Source organism: Crocodylus siamensis, chromosome 10 (assembly GCF_052110815.1).
Source record: "Crocodylus siamensis isolate JL-2025a chromosome 10, ASM5211081v1, whole genome shotgun sequence".
NCBI classification, from domain to species: domain Eukaryota; kingdom Metazoa; phylum Chordata; order Crocodylia; family Crocodylidae; genus Crocodylus; species Crocodylus siamensis.
Genome location: NC_143404.1, coordinates 70117950 through 70133912, shown reverse-complemented (window position 1 = coordinate 70133912; position 15963 = coordinate 70117950). Strand labels below are relative to the sequence as shown.

At 46.5% G+C, this 15963-nt stretch overlaps 1 protein-coding gene across 5 annotated transcripts in view; it reads left to right on the top strand.

The window, feature by feature from the left end:
* The window catches only part of MYT1 (myelin transcription factor 1), a 95739-nt gene that overhangs the window by 41039 nt on the left and 38737 nt on the right, over positions 1 to 15963 (top strand). For all 5 annotated transcript variants that reach the window (XM_090065015.1, XM_090065018.1, XM_090065014.1 and 2 more), the window contains exons 3-8: positions 2962 to 3016; positions 4894 to 4924; positions 9302 to 9364; positions 10164 to 10411; positions 11181 to 12044; positions 14390 to 14524. In XM_090065015.1, the coding sequence (XP_089921141.1) occupies positions 2962 to 3016; positions 4894 to 4924; positions 9302 to 9364; positions 10164 to 10411; positions 11181 to 12044; positions 14390 to 14524 (1396 nt within the window). The remainder of the gene's footprint in view (positions 1 to 2961; positions 3017 to 4893; positions 4925 to 9301; positions 9365 to 10163; positions 10412 to 11180; positions 12045 to 14389; positions 14525 to 15963) is intronic.

The following is a 15963-nucleotide window of genomic DNA, read 5'->3' as shown; positions in this document are numbered from 1 at the left end:
GGTGGGGGGAAGTAAAACCCTTACTATGAAAAATAGCAGTGCAAATCCAGTTTCATGCCTTATGAATTCTTATGGAAAAGAACTCCCCTTCCCTCCCCCACATCCCCCACATCCCCCTGCCCTTTAAAAAAAAAAATAGAGGTGTGCTTTAGGATACAAGCAGAATTCAAGTAGACATTTAGAGCTGTGCATTTAAATACAGGCTCTCCTGCTCCTCATTGAAGAACAGGTCACATGGTTGTAAGCTGGCGCTGGCACTGGGCTGTATTCCAGCGAGGAGCCAGCATGCTTTGTTTTCATTATACACTCTGCTAGCAGAGCAACAGAGAAGGGAAGCAGCACCGTGCGGATTGTGATGGTGCGTTCCCCAGCTGCACTCCCCAGTCCTGTTCCCTTTTCGTTTTAGGGAACTAAGGCTGGGATTCCTTGTTTGTGACCCCCCCTCCCCCCGTTAGTTTTTCCTGTTTTGTTTTGTTTTGTTTTGATCCCCCTTGGTTTCTTATGTCGAAGATGCTCCTCGTGCACCGTGCCAGCGGGACTTGGTTGGGAATGCTTAGTCAGGGACATTTTGTGCTGAAAAGGATTTGCCCTTATTGCGACAGAACTGGTTGGGTTTGGGTTTTTTTCCCTCTCGGAAGCAGACACGTAAGCACTAGAGGCCTTAGGGGTGGGCAAACCAGGCAACTGCCCAGGGCCCCACACTTTAGGGGGCCCCCACATTTTGCAACAATTTTTTGGCAGGGTGAAGTTTTTGCAAGGAAGTGGCTGTATTTGCATTTTAACACTTGACTATTTATCTAATTCCCCCCCCCAAAATATTACAAAGATCCACAATACAACTGTGCTGGGTTACTATTTACTGGAGTACATACCTCTAAGGGCCCCTAAATGACTCTCTTGCCCAGGGCCCCAGCGACCCTAAGGCCACCTCTGACGTAAGCTAATCATGGGGGTGCACTATTCCCCTAGTGAAACCCTCCCTAAGAAAATTAATTGTTTTCTCCCTTACCTAGTGTTTTCCATCCTGCTTCCACCCACCACTTCGGTGAGGAAAAAGGTAATGGGGTAGGGAGAATAGGATGACATGTATTTCTGATTTTGTTGAGATGCACTTCCATATGCAGTCAGGTGTACGCTCAGCCTTTCCGTACTCATACCTCAGCTCCAGTGTGCAGCCAAGCAAGACATGTTGCCACAGAAAGTCCCTTTCCCACTCATCTACCCTAAATGCAGATTGCACTGCACCCTGAAACGTGCATGGTGGTCCAGCCCAGAGCTAGGTACCTTTTGGTCTTTTCATATTCAGGTTGTTGTGATGCTTAGTTACTGGCAGTAGCGGACTTAGGGGAGGGCAAACCAAGCAACTGCCCAGGACCCCACACTTTAGGGTGCCCCAAAATTTTGCAGCAATTTTTTTTGGGGGGGGGGTAACGTTTTACAAGGAAGTGGCTCTATTTGCATTTTAACATTTGACTATTTATCTAATTCCCCCAAAGAATATTAAAATGATCCACGACACTAGTGGCAGGTTATAGGTCATCAAAATTAAGCCTCTAAGGGGCCCCAACAACCCTAAGGCCGCCACTGTTATTGGTGAGCACCTTGGAGTACCAAATCGCCTTTATTCATTGTGTTTATTCCCTGCTGGGCAGAATATAACATCTGCAGTCTAACAGTTATTAAAATGCACCTTCCCATGTGTTAAACATGGAGGGGGTGGGAAGCTGATGTAAAGAGCTCCATGTAGAAAGTTACCTGTCTGGTGTGCAAAGCCGGCTTTATGGCACGCGCAGATTTATGAACAATAAAACATACCCTATATTTACATGCTAATGGAGAGCACTCTGCCTATGCAAAGGCCCAGAACCTCAAAGGCATTTAGATCCCTTCCTCCCCCTGCTCGGGCCTAATTCTGTTCATATATGCAGATGCTGCTTTTATTGTCTACAACTTTCATAACAGATGGAATCCATTAAATGCTACACCGCGCAATCTCCAGAGATTCTGGTTTTAGACAAATCAGCTCTCTGTCCTATTATCTTGCAGCGTGCTTGACCGCTGCCTGCACTCTGCCTGCAGTAACCAGGTTGATTGCCTGCTTCTCCTGCGAGCACCTTTTTTTGTGCTTCCTCCCCCGGCGCCCCTTGTGCGCTAGGGAAAGCTTCAGCTTTCAGGTCCAAATAGCGCCGTTGTCTTCTCGCCCCTGCCGATCCTGATTTGGAAGGCACGCTGGAGCCGCAGGAGGCTGCTGTGCTGGTGGGGTGTTAGTGAAGCCATGTGGCCTAGTGGCTACCGCACTGGGCTGGGACTCGGGAGACTTGGCTTGTGTTCCTGGCTTCGCCACTGACCTTCACCAAGTCCTTGGTCCTGTCTGTGCCTCTGTACTACCCTGTGTGATGCATTGGGTGAAAGTACTGTGCAGATGAACGAGCTGTTGTTACTACTGCTCACCTGCACTAAAACATCCCGTTGTTTTTACTCCTCGCTCACCTTCCCCGTTCACGTTTTAGTCTGACCCACCACTTGTGTCTTGTCTTTGGGGGGGAAGGAGTGGGGCTAGGAGTTGGTGCAGCACCAAAGCGTTTGACAAAAGAGCTCAGCCACATTGTCAGTCCTCCGGAGGAAGTTTTGGCCTTATTGAAACCAACAGGAATTTTAGGACTGATTTCAAGAAGGCCAGAATTTCGACCTTTCCATCGCTAAAGCATGAGAGCGGCTATGTTCTCGTTAAGCCTTCGTGTCATAAAAAGGAAGCTCTGAAACACCATCCCATGAAAATCAACCTGGCATGGCCTGATTTTAAAACAGTACCGCAATGTGGATCATTCTCAAAAAGAAACCGTGGTAGCCTTCCTGGCTCCCTAAACCCAGGTCACTTATGTTGAGCAACTTGTTTTTTTTCCCAGTGCCGCGTTTTCCTGGAGACTTTTTAACGCTGACGCTTTTGCTGTTTGCTTCCAGATGAGTTTAGAAAATGACGATAAGAGAGCGCGCACACGGTCGAAATCTATCCGAGGTGAGCAGCTTGTTATCCGCGCTGGCGGGCCCGTCTTCAGGTCCAGCATCTCATTCTTCCAAGCCACAACCACGACTCCCCTTCTCCTGCCGCCGCCCGGTCCTCGCCGTGAGATCAGTGCACAGCTACAAAAAGATCAGTCCCGACCACAAATGCTTGCAGCCCCACATCGTGTTTTATTCCCCACCCCCACAACACAGAAACCCCACCTTGCATGCTTCATTTTATAGGCATCAGAAAAGTGATAGCCTCAGATCAGCTCCAAAGGCTTTCATCATGTATGCTCTGCTAGAGGCTTTGAAGTTGTACATCTGAGACTGCCTGGCAGAGTGAGTGCATGCTGCAGAAGCAAACAGGGCTGTCTCACAGCAGGGACGGGAGGACAAATGACTGGTTGATTCAAAGCTTGATTGCTATTTATTTTCCATCTTTAAACAAAACAACAACTTATATTTCATCCTCTAGCTGCCTTTTCTCTGTGCAAGAAAGGTGCTGTAATACGTGGCGCACGGTGTTAGCCCATATACCATCGCCACCTTGAATAATGATTACAGATCACGGGTTGTGTTTTTTTTTTTCCTTCCCCCCCCCTATTTTCTTTCTCCCTTGTTGGTGTCTGTGGATCTGATGCATTTTAAAGGTCATTGAAAGGGAGGAATTAATAGGACTAGCTAAAGTGTAGTGTGATGTGAGCAGGTATTATGCAACTTCATCCACGCAGCTGTGCCACCGGGCCCCACTTTGTCCTGACCTCTACCTCTCTCCTTGTCCTTGTAATCATTTTCATCTCTTTAAAAAAAAAACAAAACCCAGCTACAGTCAACTAATGCCGAATGGTGCCAGAAGATGTGGGTTGTGAGGATTTTTCCCCCCTTTTTTTAATTTTATTTTTTTTTGCATTTTGTTTTGTTTTTGTCGTCTCTATAATGCCCCTCAGGACTATAATCAGACCAGCCTGATTCTACTTATTTTCTCACTTGCAAGCTGCCTTAACGGCATTTAAATCCAGGTCTCCTGATGTGAAAAGGTAATTTGTTGAATACACCACGCTCCTTACGATTGCCTCCAGTTTGTTGAAGTTGTGAGTCATTCCATTGAGATCTGGTTCCCCAGAAACCCAATTAGCTCAAACAAATTGAGCAAACATGCAATGCCTTTTAGCCTGTGCAAACTTAGCATGTGTGGTTCCTCCTCCCCAATTGTTTGGCTTCCTGGCTGGACACCAGTTTCTAGTTAAGAAACTAAAAATACTGTTCCGTGTTATTACCATAGAATCATATTATTCAGATAGGAAAAATCATCCTGGAAAGCTGCAGAGCATCGACATCACAATTCAATTAGCCCACGAACTATTGTGCAGCTGAACACGGCGCATAGCTCCCTCATGAGCGCAGTCTGCTTAGAGGGGAGAAAAATAAGGGTATTTATGTTTGCACTAGGAGGGGAAAACAGCGATTGGAGCAAAAGGGACTCTGCAAAGAAACTGGAAGAATGCAAATTAGCCCATTTAAGCATAGACACGTTGCCCCAAATGAAGAAAACTCGATCGTTGCTTTCCATACATGCATATTCAGGATCCAGTTCTTGCGTCCTGTGGTCTGGATCCTGAATATGCACATATGGAAAGCAACTGTTTTTTTGTTATTGCCCTGAAGCTTAAGTGCATACGTGCTTCGCTTGGACGTGTTCGAAATTGGGCACAGGCATGAGCGTCCGCAGGCTCGGGGCAGCAGAGAGGGCGTGCTTGTCTATTTGCTGTAGATTTGCCTGTGTTACGGTCCGGGACAATGGGTGACTTGCCTCTGGAGTGTCTGGGCGGTGTCGTGTTGACTGCCTCGTGTTTTATTTCCCTTCCCGGCTCCTGCCTCCGCGCTCAGTGCCCACGGAACTCATCGGACAGGAGGTGAGGTAAGAAAAGTTTCGTCTCAACCCCATCACCTGGCGGCGGAGGACAGGGGAGGTGGCTCTTCCCAGAGGGAAACACAGGCTATGGGAAGCCCTATGTTGGGGCAAACATATTATCAGGCTGGATCCTAAACCTGGCCTGTAGGCCCCTTTTCTGTCCATCGTGGACACGGGGAAAGGGAAGGAAACCGTACGGGACGGTAGCTGCGTTGCAGTCCCCTCCTGCAGCCCCTGAAGTCCCAAGCGGCAGCTCGCGGCCTGCTTCGTCTCAGCTGCCCAGGATCGAGGGGGGGCCGAGCCCTCCAAAAGGACTGCTGCCCAAAGTGGTGTTGCCCATAAAAGCAGCGTTGCCCATCATGTGTGCTCTTCCCCTGCTCTGTTTCCTTCCCCTGCCTTGCCACTTCCCTCCTCCCTCCCCGCCCCTGTTCCTGGAGTTTGGCATAGAAATGAAGGGCTGGAAGGGGCTTTGAAAGATCAAGTCCAAGCCCCCCTGCACTGGGCAGAGATATTGCTGGGATCAAAGTGTCTGTCCAGTCTCCTCCTTGAAGACCTCCAAGGTTGGGCACTGCACCACCCCTTTGGGAAGTCCAGTCCAGATTCTGGCCCCCCCTTACCATAAAGCAGCTCTTCCTTGCATCCAACCTGAAACCATCCTCTAGCAGTTTATGGCCATTGCTCCTGGTCCTCCCTTGGGGTGCCTTAGCGAACATTTTTTCCTTCCAGCTCCCAGTATCCCCACTTTGACATACTTCTAGACAGCCATCAAGTCCCCCCTCCATCTTCTCCTCCCCAGGCTGAGCAGTCCCAGGTCCCTTAGTCTTCCCTCATCAGGTTTGTCCTCCAGGCCCTTAATCATTCCCGCAGCCTTTACAGGGAAGGCTTTAATGTGAGGTATCCCCCTTAGGTACAGGGTACGATTCTTGCAGATACAGTCCCTGCCCCGCTCTTCAGCCTCTTAGTCCTGGACTCCAACGAGCCTCAGGACCTCCCGTGATCACTCCTGCAAGGGGACGGGCCTGCTCCTTGCAGCCGCAGAAGGAACCGGGGCAAAGCGTCTCATTATCCGTGACAGGCTCCTGGATTGCTAAGCTCTCCTTTCAACCCTACACACAGGGGCTTGTGCAAAAGGTAGGCTGCTTCAGCCTGGGTGTGTGCTAATGGCAGGGGCTGCATTTCCTCGCGGTCTCTGCTGGAAAGCTTGCTGTGTCAAAGAGTAATTGGACCTGAACTCTGCCAATCCCATGGCGCCTCTGCTCCTCCGCTCCCCTATTACTCTTGAGAGCGCGGAGCAGAGAGCACTGGGCATTCCCCTTCTCCAACTTTTATTGCTGAACACTTGAGCGGAGGTGGTAATTGAAGCAGGTGACATATTTAAGGGGCAGCACAGAGTGCTCCACAAAAGCCATCTCTGCAGCTGTCACCTAATTGCCTGATTAACTGGACGATTAATCGACTAATTGGAAGCGGGGCACCGTCTGCATGACAATCAGAAGCCTTTTAGACAAGTATCGGAGCAGCGGAGAGAAAATGTGGCCATGAATATTGCAAGGAAGGGGAAGCATTAATAAACCATGAAAGCCATCCATATATGCAGCCCCTGCCAAAATATTAGGCACATCCATCCTGGGAAGTTTTGCAAACAGAAGTTTGAAGCCGAGATGCAATGAATAGGTATTTTAGAAAGTGCTGGGGACTCCTCTGGACCATGGGCACTATTTAATCTCTCTTGGGCTATATGCAAAATGGAAATATCCAGGATCCGTCCTTCCTTTAGACCCCCACCTTCTACCTTCTCCACGCCCTCTGTTTTAAACCATAGGTTGCAATTTTCCCCATTAAAAAGGGAATTGATTCAGCAAAGCTTAGAAATGGCTGTAACATCTTCATCAGAGCAGCTCTTGTTTTGTACTGAATAAGCCTTTTTTTTTCCATGCAAGTTGCTACTAGTGTAAACACTGCTCTGCATCTCTGTGTGCAGTCACTTAAAGTGTGTCTGGGGCTGCTCGGTACAGAGCTATCTCAGTCATGACTGAGAGCAATTAAAATTAAATAGACTTTAAGATCATCAGAAAAAGGAGAAGCGGGGGGAGCCGCTCTTCCAATTATGTACATTAGCGGGAAGAGATCTTTTTTATGTATGATCTTCAAGCCTCTCGCTCAGACGCAGGCCCATTCATTCAGAGGAGGAATGCCAGGATAGGTGTGGTTTTGCCTGGAGAGCGTGCACGTCACAAGAGCGAGGAAACTAAAGGGCATCCTCCCACTCGATCGCAGGAAGAAGCGGGTCTCGGCTTTGAGGCGGATCGTGAGCAGCAGGTTACGGCACGTGGCAATGCTGCGGGTTTTGCATCACAAGGCTGGCATGGGAGGCTGGTCCAAGGCCTCCCAAGGGTTATTTAAGGCATCAGGGGTTGAGTCTCTTGTTGCAGCTTCTCTTTGCAGCCCCCTATACCAGCAGGGCAGTGTTGCACTCTCCCTGCACAAATCTTTTAAAACCATAGGGTCTTGCTAGTGAGGTCCAGCATGCCATGGGGTGCCTTAGACGTGCATTCAAGGGATAGGACTAGAAGGGACCAGATAGACCAGACCCCCTGAGAAGTTATCCAGCAGTCACAGCCTCTCAGCCTTCATTTTGCTGGGCCTTTTACCTCTTCCCATGAGACAGGCTCTCTATTCCCTTGGGCACACCGGTTGCCCTTCTCAGCATCTGTCCTGGCTTGCATCTTTCTTGACCAGGTGCCCCGTATGGCACGTAGCATCGTAGAGGAGGTATCACAGGCGTCTAAGAGTACTTCCCTGTCTTTAATGGAAGTACCCCATTTCATGTGTCTTAAGCCGGTGTTTGCTGTTTTCATGGCCGTATCAGATCAGCGTCTCAGTCATCTTATGATAGACTAGTACACTCAGGTCCTTTTCCACCTCAGCCATTTGCAACTAATGAGCCCCCTTCTGATAGCAGAAAATCGCATTGGACACTAGGAACATGGCCTTGCGCTTTGTGCTATTGAATTTCATCCCGTTTCTATTACTCCGGTCCTCAAGGTCACCCTGCTCTTCCTGTCCCTTCTCCAAACTGACGACTGCTCTCATCGGCACACTCCTGACTTCTCGTGCCAAAGGTCACTGGTGAAAATTATTAAATAATATTGTTCCCGAGACCGATTCTTTAAATTCACTAGCGACCTCCCTCTAACTTGTACTTTTCTCCAACCTTGGGGGCTCTTCAAGAGGAGGCCGGACAGATATTTGGCTGGGGTGATATGACCCCGGCACCTGTTCCTGCCCTGGGTGATTTTCCTTCCAGCATTACCCATCGTTTACCCACCATAAGTTTTTGGTAGCAAATCCTGCCTTCTCCATCTGAGCTGACGGTCTTCCACGTGGCACCAGATCAAAGTCTTTACTGAAGTGCAGACCCATTGCATCTACTTCATTTTCTTGATCTAGAAAATAAACGATCAAAGGAAGATCCTGACATTTTACCTCCCTACAAGCAGACTTTCGATTTGATTCCCGTGCTGATCCCTTGCAACAATGGGTTTTTTAATAGTTTTCCGTGATATAGCTCCACCTCTCCCACCAAAACCTTTAAAGGCTAGGTGGAGAACAACAGCAACCAGGGTCCTTTGCTGAGCCTGGATGTACAGGTGTTTATCCTGGGGACTGGACTAATTATTTGTATTTCTGTGAATTTTACCCTTACACAAGGGAACATCACACCCCAGGAATGAAGTGCTGTGATGCTACAAGGTCATTAAAAGGCCTGAGTGGTACTCAGGGATGTTAGGAGAAGCCCAAAGCTAACACAATTACCTATTCTTCTGACAAGCAGCCAGTGCAGGGAGCTAGTGAACCCCTCCAACCTGCTCTAGCAGCACCCAACACAGGGTTTCCCAGGTCCGTGTCAGCCTGGATTTGTCAATGGAGCAGCCATTCATTGCAGCAAGAAACATCATTTGTCTAACAAACCAGACAGCGAAAGAAAAAGCCACGTTTATATTATTTTTTTTTGCACTAATAAAAAATAAAGAAAGAACTACTGAAGATTGGCAGTGGGAGGCAGAGTACAGTAGTTGCCTGGTTTTAAAAAAAGCTTGCTCTTACACATGCAAATCTTTAATTAAACATACTCATAAAACTATAATGAACCGTTCATTTAATTAAATGGGGTGAGTCATTTCATTAATTTTTAGCAAACTGCAAAGCCACCCTCCTGCCCTCCGTGGTTGGAATTCAAAGGGAGGGGATGTACTATTTAAAGGAAATTATCTTCCCTTGTGCAGCGTTTGTTCCTTCCACGCAGATTCTTTTTAACTCTCCACCGTTTTACGTGCTTTCAATTAAAATTTGCTCTTGACGGTTGGTTGTTTCCCTCTCAAGCTGCCCAACCCCAGGCTGCAATGGCTCAGGACATATCCGGGGAAAGTATGCAAGGCACAGAAGGTAAGGTTTGCTCTGGAAGATTTCCAGCCTATGGACCCCAAATATAGGAAGGTGTGCATGACAGCACAGGCCAACTGATTTGTGGGGGCCAAGCTCTGCTCCTTTCCTTGACTACAACAGGGAGCAGGATCCAGTCTCAAAAAAGCTTCGCCATCATCCCAAGCCATGCAGAAAGGAAGAGACTGGGTTGCTCCATGGGAGCTTATTAATTCCTACACATACTTCATGCGTGTGTACGTGGGTGGGGGCATGAATAACAGTACGTCAGCTTGGAGTCCATTCCAGTTTTAATACTTTCATCTGTGTATTGTACTGGAGAAATCTGGATGTAAGGTGCCAGTGGGTTATATATGTCACAATGGCTGGCCCTAAAGACCGGGTATAGATTTATAACGGGAAGCCATGAATGGTCTTTAGCTTGTAACAATGTCCAGGGTAGGAGGAAGCAGGACTTGCATGAATTGCAAGGGCAGGTACAAGCAGCCCTTGGGCTAAATGGCTTCATCTGGTCCGGTGGGCTTCCATTGACAGCAGAGCAAAAGCTGGTCAAAGTGGTACGAGATGGTTCATTGCTAAGGGAGTTGCTTCAGGGGAGAAGGAGTACAGTGCAGAGATTGTAGGTCAGGTCTTCAGCTCAGTCCATGGAGCTAGGATGGGGGAAAGCAGCCTTTTGGTGCATTGCCTACATTTTGCATGATTACTTGCCTTGCTTTGCTGATTAAAATGCCTGGATCTGAGAGCTTTGAGACCTGTTTCTCACGTCGCCACCAATATTCTTGTCTCTTTGCCCTTCCTGTAGTTTACAAAGCTGCCCTCTAGCAAAGAAGAGGAAACTTCAGGATGCCGAGGCCGAGCACTTGGTGTCCAAGAGGAAATCCCATCCCCTCAAACTGGCCCTCGACGAAGGCTACAATGTCGACAGTGATGGGAGTGAGGAGACCGAGGTGAAGGAAGAGTCTGGCACCGATGAATCAGAGGGGACTTTGGAGGAGGAAGAGGCAGAGACAACCGAACAGGAGGAGACCCGTAGCCCCGAGCCAACAGAAGGTGCTTTGTCATTATTGATTGCAGAGCTGTATTTTAACTGGTGGATAAAGGGCAACCAGTGTTAATAATCAAGAGTTATAGCTGCTCTAAATTATGTACAGGATGGGTTCTGCGATTATGAGATTCAGCGGAAGAACAACAGGAAAGCGGGGTTTCATCTGAGAAGGGCTGTTTGCAGATTGTCTCCAGCATCTTCCAAAATGAGAGTGCTTTTATTAGTGGCACTTAATGGGGAGTGACCATGAAAAGCATAGCCAAGCATCTCTGTCTGGCAGCATGAGGGGAAGGCAGCCTAAAACTTTGGAGTGCTTCATTGGCACAGGATTAGGCCCTTACACCCATATTCACTCATCTTCTTTGGGCAGGAGCGTGCATACAACCTAGGGCAGAACGTCAGCCCTGGGATCCTAGCCTCTTTGCTCCCTGTGAATCTAGTTATGTATCTTGGGATCCTCTTTATGGAGAGAGTTCACATCAGGATCCCGTGTGGGACTCTCGAGCACACAACTACCCCTGCAGGCAATGTGCAAAATATGTGTAGCCGATGACTTTGGATGGTGCGGTGGGAGAAATAAGTATGGGCTGGTGATGTTCATCTCATTGGTGGGAATAGATTTCAAATGGAAATCCTACCCTCCACTTTTTTTTTTTTTACTTGCAGTTACCAAATGCATTAAATCACACTGTGCCATCAAGAGTCTGGCTTCAATTAAGCTTAAAGAAGACAGAGCTGTTTATATAATTTCCGTCCTTTTTTTTTATCTTCCAGCAAAAAGCCCAGCAAAATCATCTCACTATGGACAAAATGCAGCTCCCAGTACATCTGGCCCCAGCAAGGCCAACTACAGCAGCTATCAAGAAATAATTGCCAACTCTCTCCTAAACCTAGGCCAAATAGCAGAAGAAACCCTTGCAATAGAAGGACAGCTGCCTGAAAGGGACCTGCAGGTCTCCAAGCCTCCTGGGAATGTAGTTCACCTGGTCCGCGAAGGAGCAGGAGAGGAGGTGATGGAAGAGGAGTGTGACAAGGAGATTATCATCCAGACGGAGGATGCGGAGGAGGTTATCGAGGTCACCAGCGAACGCAGCAGCGAGCTGTGCTCCGAGCATCGGGATGATGGAAACTGCGAGGAGTCCTGCCCGTTGCAAAAGGCCATGCAAGCAGAAGCAGAAGAGGATGATGATGAAGAGGAGGACGACGACGACGATGAGGAGGAAGAGGAGGAGGAGGAAGAGGAGGAGGACGAGGAAGAGGAGGAGGAGGAGGAGATGGCGCCTGAAGTGATCTGCGAAGAAACGCCTCACACTTCTCAGGACTCCCAGAAAACCCACTGTGAAGGGCGGCTGAGCCCGAAGCCTGAGTACTCGGTCATCGTGGAGGTCAGGTCGGACGATGACAAAGACGACGACGCGCGCTCCCAGAAATCAGCGGTGACCGACGAGTCCGAAATGTATGACATGATGACCAGAGGGAACCTGGGGCTGCTGGAACAGGCCATCGCGCTGAAGGCCGAGCAGGTGAAGATCGTGAGGGAGCCCAGCCGCCTGCCGGGAGAGCACGTGAAGCACTTCCAGGTGGATGAGAAACAAAACAAATCTATGGATGCCATCCGAAAAAACTACTACGGCAAAGGTGGGGCATGTGAATGGCCTTCCATACATCTCTCTCCAGAAAAGACTTTGTCTGTGAAAGAGCCTCGGCTTTGGAACTGCTGAGCGTCCCGAGGAAATTGGACACTGGGATTTTTCAGAGCCCAAAGAGGGTTTTTAGCCATACTGTTCTTATTAAGGTTGTGATATATATGCATTTATCTATTTATATATATTATATATATATATAATGGAGACAAGGTTCTTTGGGTGAATCTGATATCTTTTATTAGACCAACTTAAATAGTTGGAAAACAATTATTAAGCAAGCTTTCGGGTTCAAAAACACTTCATCAGGCTAAGGAAGTTTCAGTAGTTGTTTTTTTGAACCCGAAAGCTTGCTTAATAATTGTTTTCCAACTATTTAAGTTGGTCTAATAAAAGATACCAGATTCACCCAAAGAACCTTGTCTGCCTATGTCCCTAGACCAACACGGCTACAACCTGCACCCTTGTATATATAATGGATACATTTTATATAGCTAGATAGATAGATAGATAGATGGATAGATAGATAGATATAGACACACATGCACACACACATATATATATGTATGTGTGTGTGTATGTATTGCATCTATCTATTTATCTAATTTATCCATATATATATATAAATTAGATAGATAAATGCAATACACACACATATATAATACATACAGGGCACCTCTACATGTTCATTAATGTACTTTTGCTACTGTACATTAAGTTTAGTACTTCTGATATGAGGTACTACATAAAGGCACATTAGACTACCCTAATGTGCAGTAGCAAAAATGAATGCCTTTTTAGTGATGCTTAATACACAGTAGATTCATTTTACTGTGCATTAGTGGATTAGCACTGTTTTTGATGTGATGCTTTAATGCACAGTAGAATAGGCTACTGCACATTAAAGCTCATGTGTAAGATTCACTCACACACACATATCACAAGCTTAATAAGAATGGTGTGTCTAAATCCCCTCTGTCTAGAGATAGAGAGAGAGGGAGAGAGAAAGAAAGAGAGAGAGCGAGATTAATTAGTCTATAAAGTTCAAATCTACTCTGCCTTCCGCTTATTTATCTCAGCCAGAAATGTTGTGGCTGATTCTCTTAGTCAGCTTAAAACATCTCAGCCCATGTGAAGGCAGGGGAAGTATCCCATTGCATTGTTTCCAAGAGCCAAGCTAGACTAGAAAAGCTATTCTGGTAATCCTGAGTCAGGTATAACTATATCAGTACCAGATCACATCCCTGCTTGTGTCAACCCTATGGTGGATGCAACTATAATGGTATCTTGTACTGGTATCATTGGGTGCCTCTACCTGTTCAATTGGTGCGCTTTAGGTAATGCACTTTAAATCTAGTGCCTCCGGGTGCCTATACACGAGCTCAGAGGCTGGTCCAATGCACTGGAATTACTGTGCTCCAGCAGCTTCCCGCATCTCATCTATCAGTGTCCCCATGCTTTACAACGGTGGTGGGGGCACTTGAACTAAAGCTCGTCAAATGAGTATTAGTTCAAGTGCCCCCACTGCCATTTTTCAGTGAGGTTACGCTGATACATGAGATGTGACAGTATTTTAGTTAGAGCAGCTGCTCCTCACCCCCAGAGCATATGTAAAAGTGCCTTTCATTGTGAGGTACTAGAAAGATGAGTGTGAGCTTATATTAATGTGCATTAGCTAAAACACACTTCTTAGATGCTTTAATGCTCATTAAAATAGGGTAATGCGCATTAAAGTGTACATGTAGACTTGCCCATTATATCCGTGTTTCATATTGTTATAGCTTACCAGAGCAAGCTCTACCAGGCTGGCCATTTTTTCTACTGATATAACTGCATTCCTGCTGGGAGAGTTTTGCTCATTTTAACCATACTGATATAATTAAATTGGCATAAGCTTCCTGTTTCTTTACTGTGTAATCTTCTGGGATAGCTTTGTCAGTCCGGGGCCTGAAGAAGTATGAGCCCTCACTGACACAGCTGTCCCAGTCAAGGCCTAGCATAAATGTGGTTATACCAGCAAAAACATGTGTTCACCTGCACAGGAGCAAAGGGGCAATAACCCAGAGTCAGTCGCACTTTGCTGGTGTGGCTGTGTCCACAGTAGACTCTGCTGGTATACTTTACCAGCCTTCCTGTAGCAGTAAGTCATCCCTAAAGTAGATGTAGTCTAGGTTATAGATCCAGAAATAATTTGTCACAAGGTAAATGGACATGGGGTGTTACTACTTAGCCTGTTATGTCATGGCTTGATGACATCCCAGTCCCTTGTGATTTTGCACGCAGTTGCTGGAATTGCCGGCCTAATGTTGTCTCCCTTGTTCCTCCCCTTTTATTCCTTAGACCCCTCGAGACCTGAGAAACGAGAGATCAAATGTCCAACTCCGGGCTGTGATGGCACCGGTCACGTCACAGGACTCTACCCTCACCATCGCAGCCTGTCCGGTTGCCCACACAAAGACAGGATCCCTCCAGAAAGTGAGTATGTCCACACTGTGCAATGAGGGCTAGCCAGACTAATCTGTGCAGGCTTCTTTCAGGGTAAAAGTTATGCCTGTGCAGAAGAGCCGTGGCAAAGTCAATGCACCTCTAAAATCCAACAGAAGCCCTATGGATGGGGAAATGAGCTATGAACTGGCCCTCTGTACATGGGTGGCTTTCCCTTGAAGAGCACAGTCCAATTTCAAGCAGTGCAGGGCACAGTTACAACCCCTTTTATTATGCATAGAGGTCTTGGCTACACTACCCTTACATTGACCAAAGCTAGAACTGCCGTTATAGGAAAACCGTATAGAATTTAATAGAAAATAAAAGCCTTTGAACAGGTTTTGGAAGCATCCTCCAGAGAATTATACCCCTTCTATTGGACTCTGTAAGGTGGTTTGAAAATACAGCCTGTAGCAAGGATCTTATTCTCTATTAACTTCTACAGGTTTTTTGAATGTTTTATTTTTTTTTTATACTTAACATATTGGTTTCACCCCGTACTAAATTCCATAGGGATTTTTTTTTTCAGCTTGGGAAGAGGGCAAAAGGATGGAAATCTCTCCACCATGATCAGAATTTAATTTTTTGTTGTAGAGCAGAAAGAGTAGCTAAATGATACCTATAATACAGTCAATGTTCTTTTTTTTTTAACCACGCATTGCCTTAACAATCACAATATGCTCTGGAAAGAGTCATGTACGCTGCAGAAAATAGTTTTCATTATGACACTGTTTTTAAAAATATATATTTTATGCCTATTGGTACCAACATCTTAAATAGACTTCTCTGTGCACATAAATAAAAATTCAATATTGTGTGTTAATGATACTAGGATAACAGGGGAGGGGAAGGGAGAAAAACTCTGCCTTATCTCTAATTTCAAAGGTTGCAGACCTGCTATAAACACAAAACTGCAGGAAACAAGGAGAAAGTCTAGTTATCGTCATACAAGCTCAAATGCAAAAAAAAAGAAGAAGAAAAAAATAGCAAGCAAGCTTTCTAAAGGCTTGCAAAGCAAATGCTTTTCTTTACTTTTAAGGTCAGCGCTGCAGGAAGCCATAATCCTGAAGATTAAAATTTTAAAAAATCAAACCAAGACTAGTCCTAAGGATAAAAGCAGAGAGATAACTCCAATCACTTAAAACTACCTGAAATGGGTAGGCAGGGCTCCAAAGGGAGGGAGGGAGCGGGCTGGGGGAGTGGATAGCAATCAGCTAGCAAGGCAGAAAGCCCAAGCTGTGTGCAGAGATGCTAATCAAGTGCTGACCTGAGCAGTGCTGGCTTGTAGCTCTCTTCTATATGCAGACAAATTCTAATTACAGTGTTTCATATTCACTGATTTCTAGGGAGCCGGTGTTGAGACTTGATTATTTGTCTTTTTCACTCTGTTTTTATCAAGTTGTTTTTACTTCCCTCCCTTCTTCCCTTCC